The 19037-nt window shown below is 38.5% G+C and overlaps 1 protein-coding gene across 2 annotated transcripts in view; it reads left to right on the top strand.

Moving 5' to 3' along the window:
* mlxip (MLX interacting protein) overlaps positions 1-9141 on the top strand; it is a 75466-nt gene extending 66325 nt beyond the window's left edge. For both annotated transcript variants that reach the window (XM_052031752.1, XM_052031751.1), the window contains one exon: positions 1566-9141. In XM_052031752.1, the coding sequence (XP_051887712.1) occupies positions 1566-1593 (28 nt within the window). In that variant the 3' untranslated portion in view covers positions 1594-9141. The remainder of the gene's footprint in view (positions 1-1565) is intronic.
* The last annotated feature ends 9896 nt before the right edge of the window (positions 9142-19037 follow it).

Raw genomic sequence — 19037 nt, 5'->3', positions numbered from 1 at the left:
TCTCATCTGACTTAAGAAGCCACATCGTTCAGTTAGAGGTAGTCTACAAATGCTGGCTTCTTGCATTCTGTAAGCGGATAAATCAATGCTTTTTTTGGGGTGTAGACATCACTGGCAAGGCCGGCATTTATTGCCCACCCGAATCTGCCTTTGAGGTGGTGGTGTTGAGCCACCTCAAACTGCTGCTGTCCGTCTGGTGCATATGCTCCCTTGGTGCTTTTGGGGAGACAGTTCCAGGATTTGAATCCAGAGGCAATATATTTCCAAGTCAGGATGGTGTGTAACTTGGAGGGGAATATCAAGCTGGTGGTGCTCTGTTGCCCTACTGCCCTTGTGCTTTGTGATGGTCGAGGTCGGGGGGGGGGTTAAGAGGTGCTGTCATAATAGACTGGGTAAGTAACTGCAGTGCATTTTGTAGATAGTGTACATTGCAGCCACTGTGTACTGGTGGCAGAGGGAAGAATGTTTGAGGTGGTGAATGGGGTGTTGATCAAGTGACCTGCTTCTTGAATGTTGTTCATGCATCCTGCATGCATCCAGGCAAGTAAAGAGTATTTCATCACATCCTTGACCTGTGCCTTGTAAATATTTCCATTTCTTTTTAAAGTATTTCATCAATGACCTTCCATCATTTGTCAGAGGTAGGGATGCCTATTGATGGCTATGCAATGTTCAATTCCATTCGCAATTCCCCTGCAAATAAGCAGACCCTACCTGCATGCAGCAAGCCATAGACATGATTCAGGCATGGATTGATAAATGGCATTTATAATTTATGCTACCAGAACGCCCAAGCAATGACATCTCCAACAAGAATCTCTAACCACCTTCCTTTGATATTCAATAGCATTACTATTGCTAAGGTCCATCAACAACATCCTTACCTTCATCACCAGTTGGAAACTTAACTGGACCAATCACACGAATGCTGTGGCTGCAAGAGCAGGTCAGAGCCTGGGTGTTGTTAGCAAGTTACCGGTCACCTCCTGACATGCTAAACTCTTTCCACAAGGTCAGGAGGTGACCAATTACTTATTTTTGCTGATTTGTGAGAAGCGTTTAAAATCTTTGCTATTAAATGCTTGAAGCAGAAGCTTTTTGTCTTGTCTATTTTGAAGTATAAGGAAGATTCTATTGGAAAACAAAATAAAATTGAGAGCCACCATCTCCCCTCATGCTGCACTCCTGGCACAAGAGCAGTGTGAAAAACGTTGACACATAAAACACATCGATCAGTGAGCCGCGTTGACAAATTTAGAACTTAAATTTCCAACAAGTTGGCACAAGTTGCTATGGAACGTTTGGTGTTAAGTTTAGCATGTTTTGCTTTTCCATTAGAGCACTTTGATCTTTGTACAAATATGAACTCAGTAAGTTGTCATCAGAAAGTAGATGATCTTTTATCTCCACATCATTTCTGTCCATTGTTGTTCATTTTTGGGAAATTTGTAGTTACTTCATGCCCTGCAAAGGAAATCTTGAACTGATGTTTTCATATGCAGTTGTATGATTGTTACAGGTTTAATAAATCAAAAATCTAATCAATTTCCTTTTCTTTGATTTAGTGGTACTGAGCACACTTCGTCATCTTAGTACTACCACATCCATTTTGTCTGATCCAACACTGATACCTGAACAAGCAATTCAAGCTGTCAATCAAATCAGTAAGAGCACTGGGGAATCATAGCATCTACTCCTGATGGGATTCCCTGTGAAATGTGGAAGTCTCATGGTTGAAGATAGTCCTTCTGGTGGAAATGCGCAGAATGCTTTTCATCCCTCTCTTCCTCTTTGTGACTTTTGCACTTTAAACATTATGAAAGCTGTGATCTGGAAAGTTGGGCAACCTAAAGTTTACTACTGGGTCTTAAACACTTGTTCTTCATTAAGCTTTCTGATTTAATAATAATCCCAATAATTAACCGCAAAAGATAAATTCCAAAATCAGTGAACCCAATATTACCTATAAGTGTCGATGTTTGCATGCTAAATTTCCTGTGTGATACATTACATTTCCTTTTAACACAAGCAATATTTAGTCTCTTTTTTCTGCACTTAACAGAATGTATCAGTGTAGTGCAGAACTTCAGCCTGTGTCACTTGTAGCTCATGGGGAAGGAAGAAGAGAGGAAAAATGTTAAGTACATTGCAAATAATGTATGCCGGCTACTTTTAGCATTGTTGGTTGTGAAGATTAAGAATAAGCTTAATTATTACTCTCTCATTAATTTACTTTCTTACTTTGTGCTTGCTTCCAAATTTTTAAATATGAGTACTTAGATTAATTTTTAGCTTCAAACCTACGCTTTCTTGCAGTTGATTTTACTTTCTTTTTTAATAACATGAGCATAGGAATGCAGTCTCCTAAAGAAAAATCAGAAGGTTTGTCTGTTGGTAATTCAACATCCCTCTTCTGTGCATTGGTCTCATGATCAAGAAGAAAGTAACACTCAGGTACATATAAACTGCAAATGCTATGAATAGCAATAAAATGTTGTTTGTAGTAAATGAAAGCCTCAAGTTATAAAATCCATCTATGTAGGTCTTTGTAAATTGCTATTAAAATTAATGTGTAATTTATTTAAGGGAAGTACCTCAAGAGTGATACTTTTTGGATACTTCCAACAATGTTTTTATTTTGAAACTCCAATGCCTCAGTACTACCCTATTGATTAGTTCTTTCTTAGCAAGCTTTCTGAAAAACACGAAGATTGTACTTAAAAAAACCAAAGACAATACTTAGTTGGTGTAAAAACATGTTTTTGCATTGAGTTTCTATTCTACCAGTGGACAGGCATGAATAACATTAAATAGATAATGTGTTATTAATAACGGTCAATGCATGGATTCACCTTTTATGTTAAATGGGAGGGAAAAACAAGCACGTTTGTTAGAACATTTCCATTGTTGCCTAAAGAAAAAAAGATCTTCCCTTTGCAGAAAATTAAATTGTTTTGTAATGATGTGACAGAAAGCATTAATTCTGTTGTGGTTATATGGGGCTACAGAAAACCAAGTGATATTCAATGTAGATTCTGTAAGCAATTGGTGCAAAATCTGAAACTTGATTGGTGTACATAATTGTTTTAGGGTTCCAGACCTACCTACAGATTGTTCTATTTAGAACCATGATGTATTAAAGCTTCATTTATATTTTATTAAATAAAACAGAAACCAACTCTACATTTGACCTTTCATTTTAGTGGTCATTTGATTAAATCTACATATACTTACAGTGGATGCTGGATTATTCATAAAAGATTTATGCTTTAAAACATTTGTCTTTGCATGCCTCTGATGATTTGTTCAGTCAAAAGGTCTGTTGTGGTATTAAGCCTACAGACTAGGAAGGTCTTGGGGTTGTGGGGTGGCTGATGTTAGCCAAGTCATTTGTACATTGCTGCATTGAGTTGGATGATTTCAGTCAAGGCAACGGTGAATTTGGTTCAGTGGGCTTTGGTGATGATTTAAAGACAAGGAAAAGTAAACCTGGTGTTCTTGAATAGTGCCCAGTTCCCACTCCTTTAAGGGTATGAATGTTGAGTGACAATTGGGATCACGCTTGGCATCTTTGTGGACCATGCGTACTCTGTGCCCAAATTCATATATGAGGAATAGTCATTTGAGGTGGGTGCCAAAGTTAACTATTACTATGAAGCAGTGCCCTAACATTACCTTTAGGGGAGCTAAGGACATTAAATATAACTTTGAAGTGATTCACAGTGCTAGATTGCAAACTGTGAGATTTTTATGTTGCATCTTAGAAGAAGGCTCTTCAGACCATTTATGTTTCTACAAGCTCTCAGAAAAAAACTAAACAATTATTCTTATTCCCCTTTTCTTTCCCCATGACCCTGCAACTTTTCCCTCTTCAGGTATTTATTCAATTTCCTATTGAAAGTTGTTGCTAAATGTGCTTCCATCATCCTTTCCAAGGTGTTTAGTCACATTCATTGCAATTTGTTGCCTTACAAGGATATTTCTTGTGTTGCCTGTTATTCTTTTGCTAATTACCTTAAATCTTTGCCTTCTGTTTACTGACCAGTAGAAATTCTCTCTCCTTGTTTACTCAGTCAAAAACATTCACTATTATATACACCTCTACACCTTTTTTTCATACTCCACTCTGTTGTACAGCAATAAAAACAGCTACAAAATCTTGCATTAATATGGTGCCATTAACATGGCTAACCCATTCCAAAGCACTTCACGGGAGCCCCATTAAACAAAATTTGACACAAAGGTGTAAGATAGTTCTTTGACCAAATAAATGGTATCTAAGTTATAAAGAGCATCTTAAAAGGAGGAGAAAGGCAGAGTGGTTTAGTGAGGGATTTTCAGAGTTTAGGACCTAGGTAGCTGAATGTTTGGCTGAAAATAGTGGAGAAATTGGGTGAGCTCCAAAATTAACCCTAAGAAGAACAGCACTAGTTTTGTTTTAAGACTCTCTACGTAGTTGGAGTCTTTCATCCTGGTGCCATTCTAGTCCATTTCCTTTGCAAACTCCACAAAGAATTGATGCCCTTTCTAAAGTGTGGTCCCCGGAATTAGATACAGTACTCCAACTGACAACAAACCAATATTTTATAGATGTTCAGTGTAACATTTTTTATATTAAGCCTCTTTATAAATCAAGAATTCTATGTGCCCATTCAATAGCCTTCTCAACCTGCCTTTCCTCCCCTAGTTTCTCCAAGTTTCTGCATGTTCTTTCAAATCGTATCATTGAGTTTTTATTATTACCTCCCCAAATTCTTCCTATCATACTTTGCTGTGTTAGGTTGCATCCGCTGTATGTTTGTCCATGTCACCAGTATGTCCATGTCCTCCCGAAAGCTGTTTCTAATTGTCTTGCTGGTGTCATTTGCAGACTTTGAAAGTGGAAGAGTACATGAAATACCTACACTTGCCTACAGTCTTGAAATAACCAGACAGTGATATTTTACAGTAATCCTTCAAACACCCAGGTATTCATTTCTGTCCGACAGTTTAGCCATACTAAGTCGAAGTTTTATTCACAAGTGAAATTTCTGGCAAGTGACTCATTTAAAACTATTTGAAGAGTGTTTTTAAAAAAACAAGATGCTTTGCTGTTTACGATGAATTCTACCTGGTTTCATACTTAATGAAAATATCAATTGAAAGATCATTCTTTGATGTTTTATTCTTGATTTTGCTAAACTTGTTTTCTATACAACATATTTTTAGAATTCTAACGGCAGAAAAGGAAGCCATTTAGACCATCAGGTCTGTGGCAGCTCCTAAAAGAGCAATTCTGTCAGTCTCATTCCCCCACTCCTCCTGCACTGCCCAGCAAATTATTCTCTCTCACTTTCTTGTTGATGGCACTGGTTCAATTTCTACATCTTTATGGGCAGTGAATTCTGGATCCTAATCATTTCCTGAGTTACATTAAAAAAAAATCATCCCATCCCCTTTGTTCCTTTTGCCCAGAATTTTAAATTCTTGTCCCTGGGTCCTTGAAGCATTCACTAAAGGAAGGAGCTTCCCTTTAATTAACCCTAAAACCAGCCATGATCTTGTACACTTCTGTTGAAATTCCTCTCAACATTTTTTTTTCTTAAAGGCTTCTCCATCTAACCTTCTGGTAGAAATCCCCCTTTTACCAAGAACTATTTTAGTAAATTTTTTTGCACCCCCTCTAGGATCTTCACACACTGGTGGCCATCAGATTTTACACAATACACCTGTTGTGATCAAACTATTCCATCTCGGCTTTTCTGTTCTGTGTCTCTATTTGTGAATTCCAGAGACCATATACTTTTCTAATTACTCTCAACACACCTTCCATTTTCAATGATTTATGGCCACACACACACAGGTCCTTTTGTTCCTGCACATCCTTTACAATTATGCAGTTTAGTCCACATCGTCTCTCCTTATTCTTCTTGCCAAGTGTATCAGGTCACACTTCCCTCTTTTTTAACTGCTGTGCTTGTCCGTTCAGATGACCTGTTTACATCTTGCAGTTAGTACTTTCCTCCTCATGGTCTGCCACAATTCCAAGCCCCTCCTCATCAGAAATTTTGAAATTTTTTGTCCAAGTCATTAAATGTACATCAGAAAAAAAACAGTGGTCCCAACACAAACCCTTTGAGGAGATGGCCACCATTTACCATCTTCCAGTCTGAAAAACAATTATATACCACTACTGTCTGCTTTCTCTTTTAAACCAATTTCCTTTCCTTGCTGCTTGTGACTCTTTAATTCATGGACCTCAACTTTTATTAAATCCTTTTTGAAAATCCATGTAAATGATACTCCTTTCCTTGGTAAAGACTGAAATAAAGTAGTTATTTAGTATTCCAGCTTTGCTGTCTGTCTCATCGCAAATATCACATTCTTTATCCCCAATTGGCCCCACCCCTACTCTTAAGACGAACTTACTATTTGTATATCTGTGGAAGACTTTTGAGTTTCCTTTTGTGTTAGCTGCCATTCTCTTCTGACACACTCCCTGCTTGTCATTATCATTTTGCTTCCTCTCTCAACTTAGATTATTTGGCCTGGTTACCTCTGAACTTACTCACTTTGTGTGTCTTTCAGTGTCTTTTCCATTGCCATTGTCATCCAGGGATCTCTGGCTTTGGTTCACTTATCTTTCCCCCTGGTGGGAGCACATGAATGACATTTTCTCTTACAGGTTATCCCAGCCAGCTCCCTTCTCATCCCATTGAAGTTGGGATTTCTCCCTGCCCTGTCGATTACTGATCTAAACCTCACGGTCCAACGATTAATGCTCCTAGGTGTTCTCCCACTTGTTTTTCTGGCTGGACTCACTCTCTGGATCCAGATCCAACAATGTTACCATCCTCATTGGGTCGGGAACATACTAATCAAATCCAAGTTACACTGTTGCACTGAACGACACAGAATCTACATAGAAGGAAGAAGGCACTTGGACCACATCAGTGTTTCTGTCTCACGCAAGCTTCCTCCATTTCTTTTGACAACCAAGCCTTTCAGCTAATCCTTCAGTTCCATTTTCCTGCACGTGCTTTGCTAGCTTGCCTGGACATACATCAATGCTATGTGTCTCAACTACTCCTTGTGGTAGGGAGTTCAACATTACTATCGGTCCTTGGGTAAAGAAGCTTCTCCTGAATTTCTTCTTGAATATATTGATAACCATCTTACATTTATAACCTCTTCTTGTTCTTCACCACATTTAGAATTATTTTCACTACATTCATCCTGCTTAACTCAATGGCTTCAGTCAGGCCTCGCCTTAGCCTTTTTTATTGGAGGAACAAACCCAGTCTTTTCTGAAAAGTGCCACTTTTCATTTCTAGTTTGCAAATATCTGCACATCTCCCTGTGCCTATACACATTGTTTCTATGAATAGGTGACTAGTGCTGTGCATAGCTTTCAGAGGTTCAAAATAAGTTCGCGCAAGTCATAGGGTCATATAACACAGAAACAGGCCCTTTGGCCCACCAAGTCTGTGCTGACTGTCAGGTACCTATTTTGCACTAATCCCATTTTATTCTCCCCACATTCCTATCGACTCCTTCCTGATTCTACCACTCATCTAGATAGTTTACTGTGGCCAATTAACTTTCCAACCAGCACATCTATGGAATGTGGGAGAAAACTTTGGTGCCTGGGGGAAACACATGCATTCACAGTGATAATGTACAAAGCCCACACCGTCAGCACTGGAGATCAGTAGTGAACCCAGGTCACTGGAGCAGTGAGGCAACAGCTCTACGAGCTGCACCACTTTGCTTTTCAGTTATATTCTTCAAGGAATGAGCCCCAGGGTTTTTAATAATAGATTTATTAATATGTGACACTGTTTTCAGTGATAGGTTATTGTAACCTAACCTCACTTAACACCTGTTGTCCATTTAGACTTCTAATGTGCAAGTTGTTGGTGGCTTATTTTATCCCTTTGAAAGCCACCATCTTAAACCTTTAGGAGAGTGACTCCCACATCCGTATTCAAATTATTTCTTTTTAGTTTTAAACATAATAATTTTAAATGTATTACCTTCAGTTGTAAATTTTAATATGTTCTTGTTCTGGATTTAATAGGGGCATCAATGGTTCTTGTACCACTTTCCATATTTCTCCCCCAAGGTAAAGGTGAGAAAGCAAATAACTACTTTCTGGATGACAAATAAAATTTTCTTTTCCAGTTTTCCAGGAACTGCAAGGTGTTTCTGGTCACGTAAAGGAAAATTGGGGAGAGGATTTAGTCAGAGTGGAGTAGGCAGATCACAGTGTTTATTGATCCTGGGAGTTAAAACTAGTATTCTCTAGTTGAAAGTGCCAGTAATCAGACTGACATGATGATTTGGCGGATGGGAGATGAGGAGTAACAAAATCATGTGGTGTAAAATCCAATGGTAGAATGTGTTTTATTTTAAATTAAAATCTTGAGTCTTATTTCTCCATGTGTGCTTTATTTTTAAATTTGACATCTTAAATATATGTGTCATCTTTTACCATTGTGAGCAATGTATTTGAATATTTGGCCTTTGATTATGACTAAATTAAGTAATAATTGACATTCTCAAATTCTGCAGAAGGAACTTGCTGGTGGGAATGCAAGATGAATCCTTCGAGTTGCTGCTCTCAATTGCAATCTGCTATGCAACATAATTATTAACTTTAATTGAATGTATTTTTTAATCAATACTTTAAGGGACATTAAAATTCTTTGTGTCAGGGTACCTACTGGTGTGTGAACCATGTCTGTAAAAGGTAATTTTCTGAGCTTAGATCATAAAAGTGATAATCATTCAATTGTTAGTATTTTTTGCAGAAAATTAATGAATATACTATCTGTACTGCTGCTCTGCAAATTTGAATTACTGAAAACATCTATCCCAAATAGATTGTGCAGCTGATTTATTTTTGTTGTATTTGCTACATGATGTCAGAAATCTAATTATGTATTGGCATAATATTAACTCACAGTTGAGTTTGAGTGTTGGTCACATGAATTATACTTTTGATGATGTTACCTGTTGTAACTATTTTGTTTGTACCTTATTTGCATAAAGTTGAAGCACTTGAAATGTAATGCTAACTGTATATTAAGTCTATCTGTGCACAATCTGTGAAAATTGTTATTTGTTTTCATTGCAGGCCAGGATCATTAAAATTTTGGGTTCTTGATAATATTTGAAATCAACTTGATTAATGAACCTATTTGTTTAAAATATATTTCTTTTAACTTCTCATAATTTTGAATAATTTCATTGCTGCAAAATGACTGCAATAATACTGCAAAGATAAAATAATGTACAGCTTATCAGTCAGTTGAGCTTGAAGCAGATTGGAATTTATTTGAAGCCAAAATTCAAGGCAATTTGCAGAAGTTAGTGAGGCTTGTCATGATGGCTAAATGGCTATGTACTCTGCTCAGTACCTAAGTATCATACAAAGTTTCTGGTTTGATTCAGCTAATTGAACTAATTTTATCTGGTGTAGAGTCAGATGCTAAATTTTTGGTTAACAAAAAATAATCTAAGGGTTGTAACAGCAGGGGTTTAAACATCAAGGCATATAAAGGTCAGGTACATGATATATTCTCCCCTTAATTTTCCTTTGCTTTGAAGATAGAGAGCTAAAGATTTGGTAAGATATACTGCCATTGTCTCATCCCTTACCTTCCTTTTTACCACACCATTGAGGTTGGAAGTTCCACACAGTATATCTTGGTATCTATATGAAGATGAGCAAATAATCTTCTGGTATCACAAGTGAAGAGTAGACACTTGATTGAGGACTACAGGGCTCTTACCATCACTCTAACTGCACTCTTAACATCTTAAGCAACCATCGGGAGAAAACTTAAATATATATTAAAATAAAACAAAAAGCTGCAAATCTTTGTTGCTGATGTCTACAGTAAGTAGCCTAAGGCGGAAGTGCAAGTGAGGACAAATTGTGAATGCCCTCTTGAAAAACTGAAAAAATAATGATGGCAACAGGACTGTCAGGCAAGGGTAAGCATGTTGGGAGAAATTCAAATTAAAAACAAAAGTCATGAAGAATTTGGATCGACACTGTTCCAGGATCCTGCATAAACCTCTAATATGAGGATGACCTTCAAAGAAAGATATTCGCTAGTCTACCTGGTCAGAGGTTGAAATGCGTGCAAGATTAAATCTCGCATGTTACTCTTTTACCACAAGTTTCCATCCCTTTCTGTTCCCACAACGTATCAATCAGTTCTCCCACAGCATCCACTCCGCTCCCCTCCCCTCCCAACCCCACACAGAGGGTTCTGAATTAGACTGCCTATGTATGAAATGCTTAATAAATAAAAGTGAATTTCACTGAATGGCTGGAATTAACAACCATTGTGGTAGTGTATTCAGTCTTTAGCACTGACAGTCTGTTCGCCTCCTGGCACTTTCCAATTAAGTTTAATAGCAGGAAATGCTATGCTGGAATGACTGAGCAAGTCAGGCTGCATGTGTGAAAAGAAATGAGTTAACATTTTGGGTTGAGAATTGGGAAAGAAAAAAAACAATTTGGTTTTAAGTTGCAGAGAAAGTGGAGGAGGGATGAATGGTTCAAAGGGAACATTTCTGATAGGGTGAGGCCAGGGTTACCATGAGGATAAAATGTTGATGAAGCCATGTGGCTTATAGGTTGATGGGTGCAATTAGAGAGAAGAGAACAAAGGAACATGTAAAAACTGAAACATAGGTGGCGTTGCAAAAAATGCCTAGTGATCAAGCAGAGTCGGTATAGAGACAAAAAATGTGTTAATATTACAGATGGTCTACCTACATCTGAAAGGGGTTGTTCTAGTACAAACAGAAAAAGTGAGCAACCTGAAATTGTTGAATTTGACATTGAGTCTGGGAGGCTACCATGTGCCCAGATGAAAGATGATGTGTTGTTCCTTGAGCTTGCATTGGACCTCAGGAGGCTGCAGAAAGGTGGGTCAGAGTGGGAATGGGTTGGAGAATTAAGGTGACAGACAACGAGAAGCTAAGGGTCACCCTTGTTGTCTGAATGCCAGTGCTCCACAAAGCAGTCACCAAATCAGGTTTGATTTCTCTAATGATTTCAAATTTCTAGCAACTGCAGTTTTTTATTCCCAATTAAATAGTTTGTTTGTTAGAGTTTTAATGGCTGTCCTGTTTACATTTCCTGAAAGATTTTGCAGGAACATTGGAGAGTTTGTTCTGCTCATCAGCACTAAGGATATTTTCTACTAAATAATTCCCCTGGTGAATAATGGGTTATTTAGAATTGAAAGTTGTCTAGATATAGTTTGTCAGTAATTGTAAAACAAAATGAGTAATTGGGTGGTTTGTCTTATTGCATTTAGTACCAAATTAAGGTTTCTTACTTGACAGCTAAGTTTTAAAGTAGCACAGTATTACAATATTTATGTAGGTTGGATATGTGATGTTAGACCTTTGTAGTAACAAAAAAAGCAGCAGCACATTATGCTTCCCACAGGCACTCTTATGAATACAGTAATGGATAAATAGTTGTTCAGAAGATTATGGAGGTTGTCACTCGGCCTCTAAAGTCTGCTCAAGTGGAAAATAAGGAAATGGCAGAGAAATTAAACATCACTCTTATTGTATATCAAGGAAATCAAAAGTAGAGAATTGTGTCCATAGTGAATGAGGAACTGAAAGAAGTTAGTATTCATCATCAATGTTTTCAGAACATTAATAGGATTGAAAGATGGTTAACACCCAAGAACCTGCATCCCAACATTTGAAAGAAGTAGCTATGGAGATAAAGGATGCTTTGGTTGTCAACTTCCAAAATTTCACAGCTTCTAAGAAAGTTCCCAGAGAACAGAAGATAAAATTCAAGGAGGGAAGAGAAAACTGGGAATCTTCAGAACCAGTTAGCCTGACGTCAGTAGTAATGAAAATGCTGGAATCTATTATTAAGCAAGTGGTAACAGGGCACTCAGAAATAACAACAGGACTGGGCATGGATTTATGAAGGGAAAATCAATTTGACATCTGTTCCAGTTTTTGAGGTTGCAATAGGCAAGCAGGAACAGGTCAATGTGGAGTTTTTGGACTTTAAGAAGGCCTTCAACAAGATGTCACACAAGTGGTTGTTTTAGAAAAGATCAGAGCGCATGGCACTGAAGGTAATAAATTGAAATAGATGAAGGATTGGTTAATTGACATAAAGGAGTAGGATTATAGGGGTCATTTTTGGCTTGGGAGGCCACAGGGATTGGAGTTGGGGCCTCAGCCATTCACAATCTATGTTAGTAATTTGGATGTGTGGACTAGGTGTAAAATATCTGTGTTCGCTGATGATATAGAGCTGGGTGGCACCGTGAGTTGTGAAGAGGATTCAGAGAGCCTTCAGGGGGATGTTGACAAACTGAATGAATGGACAAGGATGTGCCAGATGGAATATAGTGCAGAAAAATGTTCACTTTTATAGAAAAGTGGAAGGAAATTTTAGAACCGTGGAGTATTGTTTGAAATGGTGAGAGCTGCTGCCTCACAGCTCTAATAACCAGTGCTGCCAGTGTGGAGTCTGCACGTTCTCCCTGGGTTTCTTTGGGCTTTGGTTTCCTCCCATTTCCCAAAAACCTTCCTGGTTTGGAGGTTGATTGGCTACTCTACATTGTCCTGTGTGTAGGTGGGTGGTACAATTGTTGGGAATGTGGGGATAATAGGGGGATAGTGTAATGGAATTGCTCTGTGAGCTGGCTTGGGCTCGATGGCTTCTACTACTGCCACAAGCAGACACAAATATGAAAGATTGTTGGTGTTCAAGAAGATCTGCTGTCATTGTACACAAATCATTGAAACGTAGTGTGTAGGTGCAGCAGGCAATTAAGAAGGCAAACAGCGTATTGGCTTCCAAGAAAATTTGAGTTTGAGAGGAAAGAAGTTTTCCTGTAATTACATAAAGACTACACATGGAAGACTACACCCAAGGAAGGGTGTACTTACAATCAAGGGAGCACAACAGCACCAGAAGCCAGATTTATTTCTGGGACGGGTGGGTTTGTCCAAAGAACAGAGACTGAGGAGACTTGCCCTATGCTGTTCTTTATAAAAATGAGAGGTTACCTCATTCAAACACACAAGATTCTTAAGGGTTTGACAGGGTTAATACAGGGTGATGTTTCTCTGGCCATTGTCCAGAACCAGTGGTCACAATCAGCCTTTCAGAACAGATGAGGAATTTCTTCACCCAAAATGCAGTAAAATTTTGGAATTCTCTACCCAATAGGACTGAGAATATTGGGTAGAGAATCCATCCTCCTATTCCCTTCCCCTTTAACAGAACAGTAGGCAAAAGCTTGCATTGTCTCACTGATATGAACTTCTCGATATAAAAACATATTTGTTTGTCCTCTACTTGGTCTGCTTTAGAGTGCTGCAGGATAACACAGGAACTTAATGAATGTATGTTTTTAATTTTAACTGACAATTTCTCAATAAATTTTCTCAAGTATACCTGCTGTGTTTTTGATTGACAAATCTTTAATTCCCAGGTACATAAGTGAAGCAGCAACCAGAGAAAATTGTTTCAGATTTCACCATGTCATGAATTTGAATAACATAAGAAAGTGACTTTGGTTGGTGAGTGTCTTTTTGATGCAGAGGGTCTGGCACCCAATTCAGACCTGTCCCTACCCCCAGTCGTACACAATGCAGTCAATTCATAGGCTCCCAATTTACATATCGGAGAACAGATTTCAGAGTTGGTGCAACACATGAGATTGTCTATGTAATGGTTAAAGAAAATCCCTGGAAGTTGTTTGTAAGAGTGATGTATAACTAGAGTACACAAGCTTCACTCTTAGAAACTTAAGAAATCGTTTATTAATAGTTAAGTCATCTAGTGTTCTGAGCAGACTTATTAAATTTGTCCTGTGAGTATCATCAGCAAATTGACTAGAATATCTTAGATGAAATAATCTGTTTTTAATGCTTAAATTTTACACCTCTCAATCTGTGCTTTTGAAGTTTGGTAGTTGGCTTGCCATAGCTTTATCTTTTTCAAAGTTTTCTACTATTGGATGTTTCACTAACACTGTATCTAGCCATTTCATTCCCTGTTAAGTCACTGTGGGTAGTGGTTCATTCTCAAATTTTTTCCTGCACAAGCAGTCAGCTGGAGGGATCATGAGGACTATTCTGTTGCTCACATGGTTTCTTAGCTATGTCAGATTCCTTCTTGTTGTTAGATTCTACACATTTTGGCCACTATGGATACTCATTCAATTTCTGTTGGATTGTTAATTCCCCACTGCTTCCATTCCCCTATAGTGTAGTGTGAATTTCATCATGCTTTTGAATGGGCCAATCAGAATCATTTAAAAAAATTCTTTGAGGACATAGCTTCTTCAACATCTTCAAAGATTATAATGGGTGGATGAACACATTGGAATTACACATCTGTGGATCTGAGAAGGCATTAGGTAAAGTGCCACATATTAGACTTGCAGAATCTGAAACTCCTGGGATAGAGGGTCTGTTGCAGCTTGTTACCTAAAATAGAGATCTGATGTAGGTCTATTTCTGTATTGGGATGCACAGTGAACTTTCCCAGACTTCAGTTATAGCTGGCTGTTTTCTCTGAAGTATATTTACTGGCTTGGACTTGAGGGTGTGAGGCATTGTTTCAAGATCTGCAGGTAACATGAAATTTGGATATGCAGTTAATACTGAGGAAGACAGCAAGAGGCAAAGGCTGGTGGTATGCAGACACAATAACAAGAAAGACTTACATTTCTGTAGCACCTTTTAGAATATCCAAATCTCCTTTTCAGCCAATGAAGTACCTTGTGAAGAATAGTCACTGTTTCTAATGTAGTAAACAAGGCAATAAAATTGTGCACAGCAAGCACCCACAAACAAACAAATGAAAATAACACCAAAATCTGTTTTTAGAAATGTCGACTGAGGCTTAGCCTATCAGCCTTAAAACAGCACCCTGGGATCATTGTATATGAGAAAGTAGATGGGATCTCAATTGAAAGACAGCACTTTTGATGCATCTGAACTCCCTCAACGCTGCCACAGGTGGGCAAGAAGAAAGAGAGAGAGAGAGACATAGCCCACTGACACAAGCTCAGTCCTGACTCCCAGTGGCTGTCTGTGTGGAGTTTGCATGTTCTCCCTGTGGCCATGTATGTTTCCTCTGGGCACTCCAGTTTCCCCCCACATCCAAAGGTGTGTGGGTTGGTAGGTTAATTGGCTGCTGTAAATTGCCCCCTGTGTGTAGGTGATTGGTAGAATCGGGGGGGGGGGGGGTGGCAAGGAGGAGGAAAATTTGAAGAGAATATGGGGGTAATTTTAAAAATAGAATTAATGTAGGATTAACAAAAAAATGGGTGATTGATGGTTGGTGTGGACTTAATGGGCTGAAGGGCCTGTTTGTGCTGTATCTCTCCATTGACTCTGCATTTACAGAGTAATCATTCCTTCCCTTTGATGTCTCCTTTCTCATCTCTTCTGCTCCCAGCAATTCTTCATCTCGCTCTTCTGATTGTAAATGCAGGACATAACACCACTGTTACCAATTACATACACTGCAGATGCTATAAATCTGAAATGAAAACACAATTGTTGAAACACTCAGCAGGTCAGGCAGCATCTGTAGAAAGAGAAATGGAATTAACATTTCAGATGATTGGTCTGCTGAGTATATCCAGCAGAAAAGGGTGTTAGCATTTGAAGTTAATGTCAAGATTCTGTATTCACTATGATAGGAAGTAGGCCTGAGATCCATATCCTCTCTGCAAGTCAGACAGCACAGCTTAATTTAGTCAGTGGCACTGATGGAATCCTTTCTGAGAAGTCAAAAGTTGACGAGAGCACTTACAGAATAATTGGTGCTACTGTGTTGTGCTGCTTTTGACAAAGTCAGGGAAATGATTCCTTAAAGTTAAGAGTTAAAAGCAGACCCGCTGAATTGCTGACGAGAAAGTTAATGGAACACGAAATACCACAAAGCTTCCAGAGAACAAATGCTCTCAAGAGTCCTCAGTGTAAAACTTAGTGTCCACTAAGTTGAGTTAAATTTAGAGTGAACTCCTAACCCAGTCTTCACAGATGTATTATAATGGTGTGATTTGTTGCAGCTGGAGATATAGTTCCTTGAAATGTTAAAGCGGTGTATGTTGCCATTAAGGAGGAACCTGATGGTGATGCTTATGAGAAGTCTATGGTCAGAAAAGATACAATTGCATGGTATGAAAATGCAGATTTTTTGGATGCATTCTCCCTTCTTCTGAGATACAAGATAACGTTCTGTAGCGGCTCCAGTTACACAATTGTGGACAAAGCCCATCATTTCTGATCAGCATGCAGTTTGCAGAGATCTTTGCTGGTGTATGAAGACACCAGTTTATGGAAACATACAGAGCAAAGTAATATACAGCTGAAAATGCTAATTTCATTTCTCTCTCCTCGACCAGTCTTGCTGAATGCTTCCAGTATATTTTGATTTTTACTTAAGATATGATAAAAGCTTTAGGAGATATGAGATCACCTTTGAGTTTAGTCATCATTTAATCATTGCTTTATTAGCCCAGTGCAGGCATAAACGTGGTTAAATTAGCCTTAATGCAATTGAATTATTTTTGTGAAAGTGGAATCATCAGCTGTAAATGGAATATTATAGAAAACATCTGTTCATTTGGTGAAATAATGCAGATTCCATAATGAAACTATTAAAGCTGTAACACTACATTTCTGTAGCATGAAAGCACCTGCACATGGGGCAGTAACTTTTTCTGTCAATGTGTCATTTGGGTGGGAGTGTAGACTCCAGTTGCGCATAGCAGACCGGTAGGAAGAAATTCTCCATAGTGGCCAAGGGGAATAACTTTAGTCTTAACATGCATTTAAAGTAATAAATCTTGCTTTAAGTACTTTAAAAGACACTCTGATACCATTGGGCATCGTGTAAATTTAATGGCTTGGTAAGATTGGGCCCCTTCTTTTCCAATGTAAAAAAAAATCACATTTAAAGCAACAACTTTTTCTTATTTCCTTTCTAATCTGTTCATGAGACTAATTCCTGTGATATGTTGGCTCAGGAGGTGAACCTGTTACTTGATCCACTTATCATTACAACAGTCATGGAAGAGGCCTTTCAAACCAGAGTTGAAAATAACTTAATATTAGGTTTGATTCTGCATATTCATTTTTAAATATAATTGATGTCGAGTTTTTTCTGGAGTCAGCATTCATACTAACACTATCTGTTCACTGTGTCACATGTTGGACCTTGTGGTTTTCCCTGGAAGTGAACTCAGTTCTGTTTCTATTGCAACTCTTTCACCACATTCTTATGTTGCCTCTTATCTCTACTTCACAAACTGATCTAAAAGTGAAAAATTAAAACTAGAGGCTGTCGCCATCACATTCCAGTGGGTAAAGAATGTTTTTCTCTCTTTTGTTAGTAGATGGTGGAATCCCACAGGTCTTTCATGTGCCCAACCTAAATTCTGGGAAAACTTGGCTTGACTGTTTATCAATGACTGAGGCTGGCTGAGCCAATTTTCGCCCTTTCTCTATAGATGGGTGTTGGCTCATTAACACAACAGCAAGCAAGAACTTTCTCTGTTTGTTAGGCAGAGCAAGCAGCCCTGATCTGCTGTCAAGCTTTAACTTGATTTTTTTCATTTTCTCAAGTCTGGATCTATTCAGGATTCAAAATGCAAATACAGTCCCTGAAACTTGGGACACTGGCTCTTTAGAAAACACATCAGAGTGTACCATGTGACCTCTTCCAATAAGAGTGGCATGGATTTTGTGGCAGGCCATCCACTGCTGATGCATAGCTTCCAGGGGCAGAGCATGTCCATGTCCTAATGAAACGTGTGTAGGCCACGTGGTGCTCAGGAGCTGGGTGGCAATCATTAGGCTCCAATATTCTCCCATTTGTTGTGTTTTCCCTTGTCTTGTTGCACCTTCCAATCACCACTTTTCTATCACTGACCAGACTATCTATATCTTCATTTGCTCCATAGCTTTCTTCCTCACTGCCATATCTGCAAACTATTCTATCATGTACTCTACATGTAAGTCTAAATTATTAATATAGATACAGTATATGATGAAGAGCGAATGACTGAATACTGAACTCTGTGGAACTCTGTTAGTAACAGTCTTCCAGTTACTAAAACATCATCAAGCACTCTTAATGGAAACATCAACAATTCCTTTCCCCCCACAGATGCTGCTGAACTTGCTGAGTTCCTCCAGTAGGTTGTTTGTTGCTCCAGATTCCAGCATCTGCAGCCTCTTGTGTCTCCATCAAGTGTTCTTTGTTTCTTATCCCTGAGAAAATTTTGAATCCAATTTGGCTCTCTTCCTTGAATTCCAAGGGTGTTTACTCTTCTAACCAGCTGGACACTTGAGGCCTTGTCCAAAGCCTTGCTAAAATCAAATACACTGCCCAGATTACCTCCTCAAAAAGTTCAATAAAGTTAGTCAGAAGCAATTTTCTGCTAACAAATCCATACTGACTGTCCCTGCTTAATCTGTGCCTTTTTAAGTGAAGGTTTATGTTGCTCCTTAGAATTGATTCCAATAATTTACCCAACACCAAGGTTAAACTAGCAAGCTTGTAATTAATCAATGTATCCCTTCCAAACACCCAATCTCTGATGCTCAAAAAATGATGGTCGGAAACTCTGCAATTCCTTCCCTGTTTCTTTGAACTCTCGGGAATATGTTTTGTCTGGGCCTGGTCAATTTATCCACTCTCAAAAATGCAAAAACCCATAATACTTCCTCTTTTACTGTGCTTACCTCATCTAATTATTCACATTTATCTTCCTTAGCTAAATGGAACATACACATCATCTCCCTTTTGTCTACCATGCCCATGCCAGCTTTTTTGACCATCTACACTAATTGCATTTGCCCACATGAGGTCCATATCCTTCTGTGCCTTGCTTATTTAAGTGCCTATCTAAATGTCTCTTAAGTTTAGCAATTGTATCTGATTCTGCCACTTCCTCTGTGGCAGTGAGTTCCAGATATCAACCACTCTCTTTCCCCTCAAAAACCTTTCCCTCAAACCCCCT

This window comes from Pristis pectinata, chromosome 17 (genome assembly GCF_009764475.1).
Source record: "Pristis pectinata isolate sPriPec2 chromosome 17, sPriPec2.1.pri, whole genome shotgun sequence".
In the NCBI taxonomy this organism is placed as follows: domain Eukaryota; kingdom Metazoa; phylum Chordata; class Chondrichthyes; order Rhinopristiformes; family Pristidae; genus Pristis; species Pristis pectinata.
This window is presented reverse-complemented; position numbering and strand designations above follow the sequence as displayed.